Source organism: Solanum tuberosum, unplaced genomic scaffold (genome assembly GCF_000226075.1).
Source record: "Solanum tuberosum cultivar DM 1-3 516 R44 unplaced genomic scaffold, SolTub_3.0 scf00130, whole genome shotgun sequence".
Taxonomy (NCBI): domain Eukaryota; kingdom Viridiplantae; phylum Streptophyta; class Magnoliopsida; order Solanales; family Solanaceae; genus Solanum; species Solanum tuberosum.
The window spans coordinates 745,922-761,656 of NW_006239060.1; the positions used below are offsets into that span (position 1 = coordinate 745,922).

At 31.2% G+C, this 15,735-nt stretch overlaps 2 protein-coding genes across 2 annotated transcripts; both read left to right on the forward strand.

The window, feature by feature from the left end:
* Positions 1 to 2,608: 2,608 nt before the first annotated feature.
* LOC107061388 (hyoscyamine 6-dioxygenase-like) lies at positions 2,609 to 4,019 on the forward strand. Its single transcript, XM_015310562.1, has 4 exons — positions 2,609 to 2,818; positions 2,922 to 3,166; positions 3,377 to 3,683; positions 3,777 to 4,019. Exons 1-4 carry the CDS (start codon positions 2,609 to 2,611, stop codon positions 4,017 to 4,019), a joined length of 1,005 nt encoding a protein of 334 aa, XP_015166048.1.
* A 998-nt stretch (positions 4,020 to 5,017) lies between these two features.
* LOC102590663 (ethylene-responsive transcription factor ERF096-like) lies at positions 5,018 to 5,526 on the forward strand. Its single transcript, XM_006351588.1, has one exon. It carries the CDS (start codon positions 5,018 to 5,020, stop codon positions 5,432 to 5,434), a length of 417 nt encoding a protein of 138 aa, XP_006351650.1. The 3' UTR covers positions 5,435 to 5,526.
* Positions 5,527 to 15,735: the final 10,209 nt, after the last annotated feature.

A 15,735-nucleotide genomic window follows, 5' to 3' on the forward strand; every position in this document is an offset into this window, starting at 1 on the left:
AAGAGGAATATCTTAAATTCTAAGGCTCAAGAATCAATGTACAAGGTTGGGGAGTAATAATCTTATATTTACCAATAAATTCAATTGGAAATTGAGTGCAAACAACCCTAAATCACCCCTCCTAAGTTCAAGAACAAAAGTGCAAAAAATAAGAGGGTTTGAAAAATAAAATAAAATAAAATAAGAGGGTTTGGAGCTAATTTGCATAAAATTAAATCTCGTTTCGCCTTTGCCGTTATAGCGACCCAGCCTGCTATAGCGGGCTTACCCTACTATAATGGTCTGCAAACTCTTATGTAGCGGTCTGAGGTTCGGTATAGCGGAATATGCGAACTTCAGAGTCTCAGATGTTTCTGAAAATCTCATTTTTTTCACAACATACCTTTTTTCCTTGATGTTTTGAACTATCATTTTCACACCGAATTCGACTTTGAAAGTTCTACTAGCCCGAATTCGATTCCATGAAGCCCTACAGGTTTCTTAATGTCTTGACTACATGTACAAGAATATATCAACCAAGCTTCTACATTATACCCCACCCATTCCCGGATAGCCCAAAACCGCACCTAGTTCAAATTCCGTCTGAGACTCACCTAGGCAAAACAATTTGAGTCACTATACGAAAAAATTTCTGGACCAAATTCCTTCACTATTTGCCTACTCATAATGACTGGAATGGATCGTTACAACTCAGAACAAATGGAATCAATTATCTGGAAGGTAAGACAAGTAACCTTTTATATATAGTATCCGATAAATTAAATTGGTTGTATGAAAAATTTAAACTTCCGTTGAATATAAGTAAAATCCATTTATATATTATGTAACAAATTTCAAGCTGCAAATTAAATTGAAAGGACTTTCTGGAATACCTTTAAAAGAAATACCTTTTATTCTGCCATTATCTTCATTCCTTCGAAAAAGAAATACCTTAAAAGATAGGAAAGGGACTTGTAACTGCGGTGCTTAACCAAGAGAAGAAATTACGTTATATTTATATTTTTCTCTCTTTAATTTTTTGTTCAGAAATAACTAGAATATAGATTGAGTTGGTCTTGCTCCTTTATATAGGTAAATTTGCCACTTTTTGCTTCTTTTTTTTTTAGTTTTTGAAGAAATTACGTTATATTTATATTTTTCCTACTTTAATTTCTTGTTCAGAAATAGTTAGATAGAGTTGGTCTTGCATCTTATATGTAATTTGCCACTTTTTGCCCTTTTTAATTTATGTGGTAGGATTTTGAGTATGAAACGTTTCTTTTTATTGTAATATTCTTATATGTATTTTAAATTATTGATTTTTTATTGTTTCTCACCGGATGCACTGCAGGACCTATAGGCTATATGAGGTTGCGCTTCCAACAAGTTTTTTTCATATCTAGGGCTTGAATATCACTGTACCACAATCCATGTTGATCAAATTATTAATTATTACTCTTATGATTTATAATATGTTTTATGTAATTTTCAGATATGTAATTTTATATTTTCAAAAGTTAAAAATTTTATGTTCAAAACCAGGATCGAAATTAACAAATTTGACTTTAAAAATTGGAAAGATAATACCACATAAATGAGACAAAAGGGTAATTTTCAAATGGGAAACTAATGTAGTGGCAAAGCGCGAACACGTCGATAACTCAAGTAAAATATATTCTATTCACAAAGTCATATTTTTTATTGATTTAAATTTTTGGAAAATTGTATGAGATAGCAAATTATTAATTCAAATTAAATGCTATAGCCATAATTTATTTTATTTGTAATTCGCGGCAAACATCCCATTTTTTTGCCATCTGGTTTGGTATACAATTAGTCATTTTCGGTATGCAATTATTTATTCGGTATACAAATGTATAAAATGCGTTTGTGTTCGTATAAAATGAGAGAAAAGTGTTTATACAAATACAAATACATATATTTTTGTCCTATACACTTATAATTATACAAATATATATATTTTCGTCCTATACACTTATAATTATACAAATACATATATTATTATACAAATTACAATGTATAAATGAATTTATACAAAACTGAACAATTTTGTATAAAATTTGATGTATCTAGCGAATTATACAAATCAAAAGCTCCATAGCAAACATAAAATTTGCTATGGAGAGCAATTATGCAAACTATAGCTATAACATCCAAATATGATTTTTATATTTGCTATATGTGAAGTGTATAAAAAAGTGATTTTCTGATATAACTAATAACTATTAATTAATTAAGTGATCATTCGGAAAAAAATCAACTCCTCATTGTTTAGAGGTTGTTTAGCTGGTTAGAGTTATGCAGATATTGGTAACACATGGATTAGTAATGAGGAAATCTATCTATTTTTTTATGCATGACCTAGTTATTCGCGTATTAGTTATTCATGTATACATTGTTATGTCATCTTCTATCGATCCTACGTAAAATAATACACATATTCCGTCATAACTTATACATATATATTAGTTATGCGAATTTCTAAATTACAAACCAAATAATATGTTATTTTTATCCAAAAATAACTTACCTTCTAACTAGCTATCAATACCCCTATATATAGAGTGTTTGCCAAGTACAATAACAACATACTCCTTACAGAGCAAAAATGTCAAACTTTGTTTCAAGTTGGGCTAAAAACATTGTCACCCTGCCTGAAAATTATGTAATGCCACCTGATAAAAGGCCTAATGAACCTGTCTCAATTGGTAACAATATTCCAGTAATTGATCTAGCAAAAGCATCATCAAGCACAATTAATCATGCTGAATTAGTCCAAGAAATACTAAAAGCTAGTCAAGAATTTGGTTTATTTCAGGTTAGTAAAGTTTCTATTACTAATTAATTCACTTTTTTCCTTTATATATTAAATGAATGAGTACTAATGAAGATTAATTCTGGCTTTAATTATGAATGTATAGATCATAAACCATGGAGTATCTGAGAAACTGATGGATGATGTGATGGATTTATTCAAGGAGTTATTCGATATGTCTGTCGAGATGAAGGATAAGTTATTCTCTGAGGATTCAAATAAGAGCTGTAAAGTGTTTGGAAATCGATATATCAATGGAGAAATTCGTTACTGGAGAGATCTTCTCATACAACCTGTGATTCCCATTCAAGAAGACACACAACATTGGCTCGAAAATCCAGCTAGATATAGGTACGTTATTATAATGAACATGTCTCGTATTTGAATTTGACTCTATACAGAGTTTAAGGTGAAAAAAATAAACATTTTTCACTCCTAGTGTTAATCTACATGTCATGTCATAAGGTACAGAAATGAGACAAAGTACTTTTTTTCCATTGTCCCAAACAACTAGTTAGGGGTCGGTTTTATGAATCCTTGTTGATCATGTTCGATGTATAGGGAACTGGTTGAAACATATTCAACTGAAGTGAGGAAGTTATGCACGACGATAGTGGAGCTGATAGGTGAAGGACTGGGAGTAGAATTAGGGGAGGAAATGATCAAAGACCAAGCCCTGGGGGCTAACTATTACCCACCTTGTCCAGACCCAAGTTCAGCCATGGGTTCGCCTCCTCATTGCGATCCCAACATCATTACCTTCCTTCAACAACAAGTTTATGGACTTCAAATTTTCAAAGATGGTCACTGGATTGGTGTTCAACCACTTCCCTATGCATTCGTTGTCATCATTGGTTACCAGATGCAGGTACTTTAACTCGTGCATCATAAGTAAAATTTCTAATTAACACTACTACTACATATTATCAATGTATATTTGTGATACGTAATTTAAATGCAGATTATCAGCAACAATAAGCTAGTAGCTTGTGAACACCGTGCAGTTACAAATTCAGAAAGTGGTCGAATAACACTAGGGACCTTTGTTTCTCCTGCTGGAGATTGTGTAGTGGAACCAGCAAAGGCTCTTGTCAATGGTGACAGTCCTGCACTCTATCGCGCTTTCAAATATGAGGAGTTCATGAATGACTTTATGGCCGGAAAGGAACCACATAAGACATTGACACTAGACAACATTAGTTAGTTGACATTGGATCTAATAATGTCGATATAAGCTTTAATAATGTTAATTGCCGGATCATAATGTTAATACTGATCGGATAAGCCTTCTTGCTACTGCTTGATCATAGTGTTAATTAATATTATGAGTAGGACCGATTACCATAATAATTTAATCATTGAGTAGTATATTACGTCAATTGATATCTAAGCTTAACGTAACATCTATGACTTCCTCATTCTATGAATACATACTGTGCCTTACATCATCATTAATGTAATCAAATAACATATTTTAGACTATGCCTTACATCATCAGTAATATATCGCATGATCTCATAATATCCTTTTCAATTAGGTACAATTACATGTGATAAAAGTTAAACCATCACAAAAATAATTTTTAACTACGATAGATTTACACATTAATAAAGTGTGTTAAATTTTTTATCGACATTAGTTAATTATCATTAGATCAATATTGTCACATTTACAAAAAGTGTTAACTGCCTCTAAAAATACATATTCAACAGAAACTATTACTATTAATTAATGGTCGCTAAAATTCATTATTAAAGAATCATTTAGGGGATCTATCTATCTGTACCTCTATATATATATATCCTAATTATACTTCTATTTTCTCCAATATATATGTATATATAATAATATTAAAATCAATTAATCCCTATTAACTCAATACGTATTTAACGTGACACTTGAAGAACGTCATCCTATGGCCATCACTATAGGGACCATCTTGGTATCTAGCTACCTATTAACATCTATAGATTCTAATTAATCGATTAATTATTGTAGATAATATTTTAATATTGAATAGTAAATCATAGTTGTGTTTTAAATAAATAGTAGACCTAAGGTTTGACTTTTTCATAGCCATCTGAAAAAAGAAACATACTCCCATTAAAGATTCTAATATTCTTGAATGTTTTTTTTTTCCCGTCTAGTATAAATAGGACATTGTAACATATATTCAAACCACAAACATTCAATAAAAACAATATGAATGAAGATAATTCAAATACTCCTAAGAAGAAGGAATCATGCGTAGAAGTAAAATATAGAGGAGTAAGAAAGAGGCCATGGGGAAAATACGCGGCGGAGATAAGAGATACTAATAAGAATGGAGCGAGGGTATGGCTAGGAACTTATGCTACTGCGGAAGAAGCTGCTAGAGCTTATGATAAAGCTGCATTTGAAATGAGAGGTCGTTTTGCAGTACTTAATTTTCCTCATGAGTATCCATCTGATCATCATTCTTCATCATATTCAATGTCATCTTCATCAACGTCGTGTTCATCAGTTCACAATGGGAATGAAATGATCAAAGAAGTTATTGAACTTGAGTACTTGGATGATAAGTTATTGGAGGAGCTTCTTGGCATGGAATCTGACAAATCTCATGAGTATAATAAGTAGCTACGCCTATTTTGAGTTATTTTAGTTGTTTTGCATATGCATGTCTAATAAAGAAAGACACACAGTTGTACTTTATTCACCTGTTAAATTAATGGGCAATCTATGCTTTCCTTTTAATATAAACATTTCTTTTCTCGTAAGTTTATCACAAAAAGTATGTTATCTTTCTATAATAAAAAATAACTTAATTTTAAGATTTCCTTTTAGTCTGACTTATAGTCACACAAATATCTAAAATTTATTTTAGATCATAATTTATTGTATAAATCAAATGATGTCACGTAAATTGAACGGAAGGAGTCTCTTGATTCCAATACTGAAAAAAAAAAAAAAACAAGGAAATGTAATCTTGACTTTCAACGGTACTGTTCTGTTGGTTTTGACTTTGAATAGGTTATTTTGAGAAAGAGAAAAAGTCAAAGGTCTATTGACTCAAGAAATTCAAATGATTTTGACGTAGTCATTAATTAGCTTTTGGGAAAATTGCCACTTTATTAGGTTTCATCATTAGTATGTGTCTCATTTTTTTTATATGCTCATGTTGGGTAAAATGATTTTATATTTAAATCATTAATTAAAAGATAATTATACGTAATATTTCTAAAAATATAATTTATGACATCCAAATTAAGGTAGATTATCTGTTAAAAATATAATTGATGACATACAAAATAAGGTAAAGGAATAAGCACACGCGTGTCTATCAATGTGCGTGCTTTCCAGAATTTAATTTTGAGTTTAGTCGTGTTTTAGTACTCCCTCCGTCCCATTTTATGTGACAACATTTGACCGGGCACGGAGTTTAAGAAATAAATGAAGACTTTGAAATGTTTACCAAATTGCCCTTTAAAAAGTACACTCACTTTTCTCTTTCCTCATAAATGTATTAGAGTATTATTTTAAGATTAAGTGGGACCAACAAGGGTAAAAGAGGAATTGCACCTTTAAATACTTACCATATAAGGAAAGTGACATTCTTTTTGGGACTGACCAAAAAGGAAATGTTGCCACATAAAATGGGACGGAGGGAGTACTAAAACACGACTAAACTCAAAATTAAATTCTGGAAAGCACGCACATTGATAGACACGCGTGTGCTTATTCCTTTACCTTATTTTGTATGTCATCAATTATATTTTTAACAGATAATCTACCTTAATTTGGATGTCATAAATTATATTTTTAGAAATATTACGTATAATTATCTTTTAATTAATGATTTAAATATAAAATCATTTTACCCAACATGAGCATATAAAAAAAATGAGACACATACTAATGATGAAACCTAATAAAGTGGCAATTTTCCCAAAAGCTAATTAATGACTACGTCAAAATCATTTGAATTTCTTGAGTCAATAGACCTTTGACTTTTTCTCTTTCTAACTTTATTTTTTTATTTTAACAAATCAAAATAAGTTTATTATTTTAATTCAATACTACTTATCATTAAATAACTATATAAAGTAATAATAGTCAAATTTAAATTTGCAAAATATAATCATAAAATTAATTAAATAAAATAAAATCCTAATAAAATGTATTAGTCTTATCAAAAAAATATTATAATATTTTTTAATAAGCAATTTTTGATAGAGTAAAATAAAATCTAGTTCACGGAAAATAGATATAAACAATAACTTAGTGAAATAGCTTATAGCTTTAGTAAATAACTGTATTAAATAATTTTTTTATATATGATATAACATTACACGAGATATTGTAAGAAGAATTTGATTGTCAACGTATATAACTCAAAAAGAATGGTTCTATTTGAAATAGGCCCCAATTATCATCTAATATTTTATTTTTCTATAAACCGTTTTGGTAAGTCTCATATCATTTTTCTCATCAAATGTTAAAATTGCATTTCAAAATATTACACTAAAAATGCATTTGAATAAATTTCAAGGCTTTTAGCTTCGTTATAGGTGATTTTAAAAAATAAATAAATTAGAAGCCACAATCTCAATTATCACATCCCACCCGTCCCGTTCCATTTTATAATGGGATGGGACCATCAGCTCGTCCTGATTCATCCTGGCCCGGTTCATCCCAGACCAACACCATCTTGCTTCAACTTTCTCCGTCTCATCCCGTCCCGTCCGGTGTTAGTTCCCCATGTGTAAATGCATGCACCACCTAGCTTCTCATTCTATGAATACATTATGCTTACTTGGTGCGCATGATCTCATTCATTTCACTTAAGTACAACCAACACATGTTAAATTAACAAAGCCACTTGTATACCAACCAAATCTAATATTCCTATATATTAACTTTAAGAATCTTATATGGGGATCTACCTAGGCGAAGGTGATCTGGTGCATATCATTTGCTAGAAAATTATATAATGTACATAGATTAAATGTTAGTTAATATGAGTGTATATATTTAATTAACGCAATTGAGAAGAAAATGTAGACTTCCTTTGCCAAACTCCTAGCTCTGCCACCGAATTTCTCACCTCAATATATTAAATTAACCCTTCAAAGCCTCTAACTATATATACTTATCAAATTAAGTACATACGTAATCACCATGACAACTTCTTGATCGTAATCACTATATAATATATCGACATCATAGCCATGATTCATGCATCTCTATACCTAAGTGCTCTATTAGATTCTATAATTATATTAATTAGCTAATCACTTTATAATGGAGTACTAATTAACATGTAGATATAGAATATTGTCAAAAGATACAGGAGAATCGAAGGGCTGCTCATGAAAACAAATACAATTAATCTGATTATTAATAAATCCCTAAAGTTGATTTTTCTACAAAGACAACTGAAAAGGAATATATGTTTGAAAAAACAAACAGAAAACGTCCCTTAATTAAAGCCATCACGTACTAATTAAATAACAATAATCTCTAATAGTTAGTTTTTTTAAAGAGGTCCCCTCCACTATAAATAATGTTTGCGCTTTTATTACGTACTAGCATAGTTTCTAAAAAACAGTAAGAAGAAATTAAAGGTCTAAGTTAAGTTAATTACTCCTTATTATCGTCATCGTACTATATACAGGAATAAGTATGTATATTGGTACACTACATCAAAATAATCTTTAGCGGCAATTAATTAATAACAATAACTTAGTTGCCGTTATATATATATATATATATATATATATATATTTAGCAACAATTAACAGTACTCTTTGTAAATGTCTCTAGTGAAAAAATTCAGTTACATGGTATAAAAAATAAATTCAAACAAAATTACTATGTTATAACTGATTTATCAAAAAGCAACTGTATAAAATTATTTACAGCATCTATATATAAATATAAATATAAATGAGTAAATTTTAGGTTTAGCAAACATAAAAATCATATGTGTATGTTATAGCTATAGTTTGTATAATTGCGCTCCATAGCAAATTTTATGTTTGCTATGACTATTAATCTGTATATTTCGGTATACCTATATATAAAAATATGTATTTGGGTCTATTTGTATATTTCGGTATCAAATGAGTCCTGCATTTGTATATTTCAGTCTATTTGTATATTTCGGTATACAAATGGGTCCTGCATTTGTATATTTTGGTATACAAATGGGTCCTGCATTTGTATATTTCGGTATACAAATGGATCATGCATTTGTATATTTCGGTATACAAATGGGATGACAAAAAACATGGAATGTTTGCTGCGAATTACAAATAAAAGAAATTATGGCTATAACATTTAGTTTAAATTAATAATTTGCTATTACATACAATTTTCCCAATATAAATTAAATCCTTATATTTGTTCATAAAACTATTTGTGTTTGACACAGTTATCCTATATTTGACTTTTCACGATTCTACTCTGGCTGACTTTTGAAATTGGACTTGAAGAAAGGAAAATGTCAAAGTTCTTCAATTGAATATTGTCAAAAGAACATTTGATAGAATTTGTGTCATACTCACTATCATATTAATAGTGTTATGTAGTTTAAAAATATGTTCTATTTGGCTATATTTATCATATTACTAATTAATATAATAATGTGTATCCTTAAAATATGCTTATTAACTTTTTACTTATGTGACTGAAACAAATAATTGTTTAAATTATCACAGCATAAAACTTAAATTTTAATAGGATCGTTTGAAATATGAGACAAAAGCTAGAAATTTTCACCAGGTATCTCTTGTAAAGATAGTTATTTAGAAATATTGGAGTTCATAGTTAAGTGTTGGAGTGAATGAGAAACAAAAAATTTGAAGCTAAGTTTCTTTTATAGAAATTTTCTCCCTTATTGACGAGGGAAATGAAGATTAGTGTAATTATATAGAAAATCTTCTCTCACGTCGTTATCGATGTTATGCCGTAATTTACTATGTTTAGAAAAATTACTATTTTGAAATGTTCTAAGTATAAAAATAATTTGAGAAAAATACTTAGGAAAAAGAGTCATCACTTAATTTTTTAAAGAAATTAAGAAAACTTATAATTTTCAAAAATTTAAACAGAAAAAATCATTTGAAAATACCAAAGGGGGTTCGCGGTTCAATTTACACTTCGAGAAGGGTTTAAGCATTCAAAGCGTCCGCTAACATGCGGTTGACCTGTGACTTGACAAAAAATATATTTTGACTATTTTTAGAAAAGAGTGATTTAACATAAAAATAATAATTTACAATATTTGATTAGCTTTGAGAAAATAGTTAAATAAATGCCACATTTTATTTTATTTTATTTTTAGAGAAAGGAATCCGAAGTGTTACATTTGACTCGAAATACAAGTGATTAAAATATTAATAAAACTATATTAATTAGAATTTATTTAATACATTTTTGAAATAATAATTTAAACCAATTTAATAAATTAAAGCATAAAAATCATTTTTTAAATGAATTGACTAACCTTTTTGAGAAAATGACTAAGTAAGTATATTTTTTATTTTTTTTAATTAATTGAAAAGGTTTTGACTAACATTTTTAAAGTTTATTTGAGAAAAATACTTTAACTTAAAAAATAATTTTAAAAGGAATAAATGTGATTAAGTGAAAACATTAAAGAACATCTCTTTTTAAGAACCAAAGGCTTAACTTAATTGAAGATATTACATTTTGACCAATATACTTGATTAATAAAATAGATGAACACAAAAACAGTAAATGTATTAAAAGTAAACCAACACAAAGAAAATAACTCATCTTTTGGGGAATTTAATTAAGTTAATTAATAATTCTAAATTTAGAGTTAAACAACAAACAATAAGTAATCACAATTAAATAATTAAAGAGTAAGGGAGAGATTGAATTTGGGCCTCCTTTTTGGGCCAATTTTGCTGCAATTTTTGGGGCTTTTACTCAATTCTGTTTTTGTATACACAAATTGTATATCAATGTATACAACTCGTATATGAGCCCCGTTCCCTGTCTTCCGAACCTGTACCAGCTTATGGGGACTTGTTCTTCCAGTTTCTAGCCTTGTTTTGCCTCCAACCTGTACACTGCTTTGATTTTTTGGCTGACCCGTTAAGAGGTAAAATTGGGCCTTTAGCCCAACGAGGAGATGCAAGGAGAGGAGATAGGAGTTTATGTTGAACTCCGAGAAAATTTCACATGTAAAAGGAGCAAGGAAATGCAAATTAATATTTAAACTGGTAACAGGGCATTAAAATGAAACTACACAACTTATGGTAAAATGAATTATTGCAATGATCTTTAATAAACTTAATGGGACTATGATGATCTAGCAGGGAAGAATAACAAGGACTTACTAGATTCAATTAAGAGCACAACATATAAATACATTTAAACTAGTCTAGGCCACTAAATTAGTCCATAAACAAACATATGGCATGCCTGAAATTTCCTTCACATGAGCAAAAATCGGGCAATTAAAAACAAAATGGCAAACAAAATTGATGTATTACTTAACTACATTAATTAGGCACCAAAAATGCATTCAATTTCCTTAAAGAAAGAGTGTCTTGAGGCGATGAAACCCAACTACTATATTCTTAACAATTCTAAAATGACAAACTAGAATTTTTTAGCTAACTAATAAGTCATACAAGTGATTTGGCTAAAAATATAAATGCTAAGGGAGAAGATGGGATCTAGTAAGGAAGATAACAAACAACACCTTATATGAATATGGAATTTGAGAACCCGAATTAGAATATCTTCAAACAACCCACAACTTTGAACTTGAACAACCTCCTTTTACTCGAAATAAACACATTAAAGTTAATGTCACAGCTACCTTAAACAAATATTATTGCGATAAGGCATCCAAGCTGATTACTTTAGTAGGAGAGGTCAATTTATAAGACGAGGAGTGAAACAAGACCTAATCTTTTCTATTACAGTAAATTCCAATGCAAATTAGTAGTAGAAAACAACTTATCAAAATCTACAACATGTTCATGAAAGTAGCATTTCGAACCAGTTGCATTATCAATTCAAACAGCCTTAGCACATAGGACTCGATGTATATTCGGAAGTAAGTGAATAATAAGAATATGAGCTAAGTTAACAATTTTTCCAACCAAACAATGGAAGTTATAACTAAAGGACTTGACAAGGAAGTTAAACAAAAGCATGATCATGATATCAAACAACATTCAAATAGCATTCATGTTTATCAGACAGACCTATATGATGGCTAAATCGAAGGAAGCATGAAAATATTATGCTAAAAAAAAACACACTATTAACTTAGACCAACATGAAAATAGATTCACACGATACTATAACGTATCTCAGATTATGAAGAAGCATATCAACATGAAAATGGATACCTAAAAGAAGAACAACTACAATATTAAATAAAAATTTCATGACTAATGACTAACATTTAAAAAAAAACAGAGCTACACTTAAAAGAAAGACAACAATTAGATTTTTTGCAACCCCATTTCGAAGACTAAATGTGAAAGGCAAGACACATATTTAGGAAAAGACCAACTACGAACATACGAACCAAATTAAAACAAGACTAAGGTGAATTACAAACATGATAACGCAAGCTGAAAACACAAAGGGATATGGATAGTGTTCGAGTTGAGCAAGAACGAAAGTAGATACTACGAGATTAGGTAAACATGATAAGAAACTTTTACCGTAATTCAAAACAACAAAGTGAATAACCAAAGGACACTGAAGAAGCAAAACTGTACAGTAAATATACTCTAAACTGAGACCAAATGAACAGTAGAATATTACAAATAAAATTAAATGGATATAGCTAGCCTTATTAATATTCACTCATGCTCACTGTCCAGGAATCAGGGGATAGCTACGCTAAAGAAGAATAAAACATTAAGACAAGGAACTAACTACACTTAACAATAGAACTCATATAAAAAAATGAACACACAACGTTGTATTGAATCAGAATGTAAGAGGGAGCGGGAATTACCTTTCTTGGAGCAGCGAGCTTGAGAGGGCAGTGATTCTTCCACCACAACAGCCAAATACGAATGGCAAACCAAGAAATTTGAGCGGGGACCTTTTCGAAACTTAGAACAAGAAAGTTAAATATAAAATTTTAAGTGTAAAATAACTATTGCCAAAGAACTCAAACTCAAAACTCTTTTTTCTCTGCCCGCCCCCCTTGAATGAAAACTAAGGAGGCTATTTATAGAGGGATGAAAGGGTAGATTTAGGGGGGTAAAATCCATTTGAATTTTGAATCTACCTGTTCCTTTTCGAGGCAACAATGTAAGGGATGGGAAATAAAGTGACTTCCGCGAAAGGAGGAGAAGGGGATGAAATGATCGATGTTGAGACTGCTAGGGTATGGGTTTGCAGAGTAGTTGGATGAGATTTTTGGATTTGCTGAGATTTTCTGGGTTGCGTCTGAATGAGGAAGAACGAGGTGGGGTCGGTTTCTGCGTGAAAAAGGAAGAAGAACGAAGAGTACAGGGGTCGTTTGGTGCTGGGTATGTACGTATGGTATGTTGTATTGTATTGTTGATTGAATTGGATTTCTTGAATTGAAATGGGTATGCTATATTGATGTATAGAAAGAGTGGGCCAGCTGGGAAAGGGAAATTGTGCTGGAGGAATATTGAATGGTAATTAAGAAGTGGGCTACTGGTAATTGGGAAAAAGGGCCCAAAATTCGGTCCTTTAAATGGTTAAGAATAGGATAAGCAATTGACTAAAAATTACAACAAGACAAATTTTCATAAATTAATTAACGAGCTTCCTAATCTTAACGACATAAAATAATTAATTCGATTGCAGAAATAATTAATTTAATTACAACTAATTAACTTGAAATTATAACTATAACTTAGACTAAAGTAAATTAATAAGATATTTAACTAAGATGTAAAATCCTCTGTGATGATTTTCAAATATTTTATAAAATATACTAATTATACACATAATTGTGTAAAACATATATATTAACTAAAAATTATAAAAAATGATAGACTATTTATAAACTTGCAAAATATTTTTGATTTTTTTGAAAATTTGTGAAACTAATTATTTTAAATCGTTTGAAATTGAAGAAGCTCGATGATTAATCTATAATATGGAGGTCCAAATTTAGGTGTCAACAACTGTCCCTCGTTTGACTTGGATTGATGAAAGAAATTCGAGGCAAATGAAATTGACGAATCCAATTTTTGACCGACCACATCTTCATCTATAGGAAATAAATTTTGGTACGGACTTTAGGAATTATGGCCGAACCTCGGTATCAGGTTTCCTACATATCTGAGGCTATATGAGAATTCCGTTCAATTGTAGTTCGACACGGTTGATTTGACACATGATTATCGAAGGGTTCAAAAGTTATTCCGATATCGAATTATGAAGATACCAGAACGCTCGGGAGTAAGATCTAAGACAGAATGTCGGAATACAACCGAGTTTTCAACATTGAGCTCACCTACATATCCTTCAACTTAGGAAATCAGGTTGCTTGTAATTGGACCCAATCGGTTGAAAAAGAAATCTATTATGTGAGATAACCTTTGGTTCTGGAAAATGACAAAGTAAGTCGAGTATGAAAAAGAGGCTTGCAATCTCTTAGCCATGAATGTGGTGCACTTCACACCCATAATTAAGAACTTACACGGACATAATTTCCAAAGCTCTTGGTGCATTGACACTCAGATTGGAAAGTTGCCTCCGGTGAGAGAGGAAAGTTTTCCGGATGCGAAATTGGAACTGATAAACCCAAGGAAATGCCCACATGCCTTTTGATAGGGGTGTGGTTTGATTGTGGTGGAAGTCGCTCCTCAAGCTCGCGTCCTAAGAGTTTGATTCTCTTCTTTGGACTATGTCCCAGTTCGCTGCTAAGAAAAAACTTCACGTTGTGCTGCATCCCTTTTGATGTCGTCCGCGCTTGTGGTTTGATTTGAGTATTCATGCTCTCGGATGCTCTCGACAAAGACTGAGATAAAATTCATTAGTGTAAAATATACTTCAAATGGAGAGATAGTGTCATTTACCATGTTGGCACTTAATTGTTCTCCTTGAATATTTAACGTCAACTACTTTCAGTTTAACGTAAAGCAAATAAAGCTCGTATCGCATATTTTCAATATAATTCTTCAATGTACTCTTTTTTTGATATCGAAGCAGTAAAATAGACTGATGTAATATGTTGATAGTTCTCTTGATGGTCTGAATATGCAATGGCCCTCTCGGCGGTTTGATATGTAATAGCCCTCTCGGCGTTTTGATATGCAATGGCCCTCTTGGCAATGTGCATATGAATGGCTTTCTCGGCAGTTTGAATATGATGGCCCTTTCGACGGTTTGAATATGATGTCCATGTCGGCATCTGAATATGATGGCCTTCTAGGCAGTTTGAATATGATGGCCCTCTCGGTAATTTGAATATGCAATGGCCCTCTCGGTGGCTTTAATATGATGGCCCTCTCGGCAGATTGAATATGCAATGGCCCTCTCGGCAGATTGAATATGCAATGGCCCGCTCGGCAGTTTGAATATGATGTCCCTCTCGGCATCTAAATATGATGGCCTTCTCGGCAGCTTGAATATGATGACTCTCTCGGCAATTTGAATATGCAATGGCCCTCTTGGCATTTGTATAGGATGGTCCTCTCGGCAATATGAATATGAATGGCCCTCTCGGCAATTGTATATGATGGTCCTCTCGGCAATATGAATATGAATGACCCTCTCGACAATTAATATGCAATGGCCCTCTCGGCATTTTGAATATGCTATGGCCCTCTCGGCAGTTTGAATATGCAATGGCCCTCCGGCAATTGTATATGATGGTCCTCTCGGCAATATGAATATGAATGACCCTCTCGACAATTAATATGCAATGGCCCTCTCGGCATTTTGAATAT

What these genes read in the sequence shown, in the direction of transcription:
- LOC102590663 (XM_006351588.1), top strand. Translation starts at nt 5,018, where the DNA reads ATGAATGAAGATAATTCAAATACTCCTAAGAAGAAGGAATCATGCGTA.
- LOC107061388 (XM_015310562.1), top strand. Translation starts at nt 2,609, where the DNA reads ATGTCAAACTTTGTTTCAAGTTGGGCTAAAAACATTGTCACCCTGCCT. An exon ending in GAAAATCCAGCTAGATATAG is followed by an intron (nt 3,167 to 3,376) that starts GTACGTTATTAT and finishes TTCGATGTATAG; the next exon opens with GGAACTGGTTGAAACATATT. An exon ending in TCATTGGTTACCAGATGCAG is followed by an intron (nt 3,684 to 3,776) that starts GTACTTTAACTC and finishes ATTTAAATGCAG; the next exon opens with ATTATCAGCAACAATAAGCT.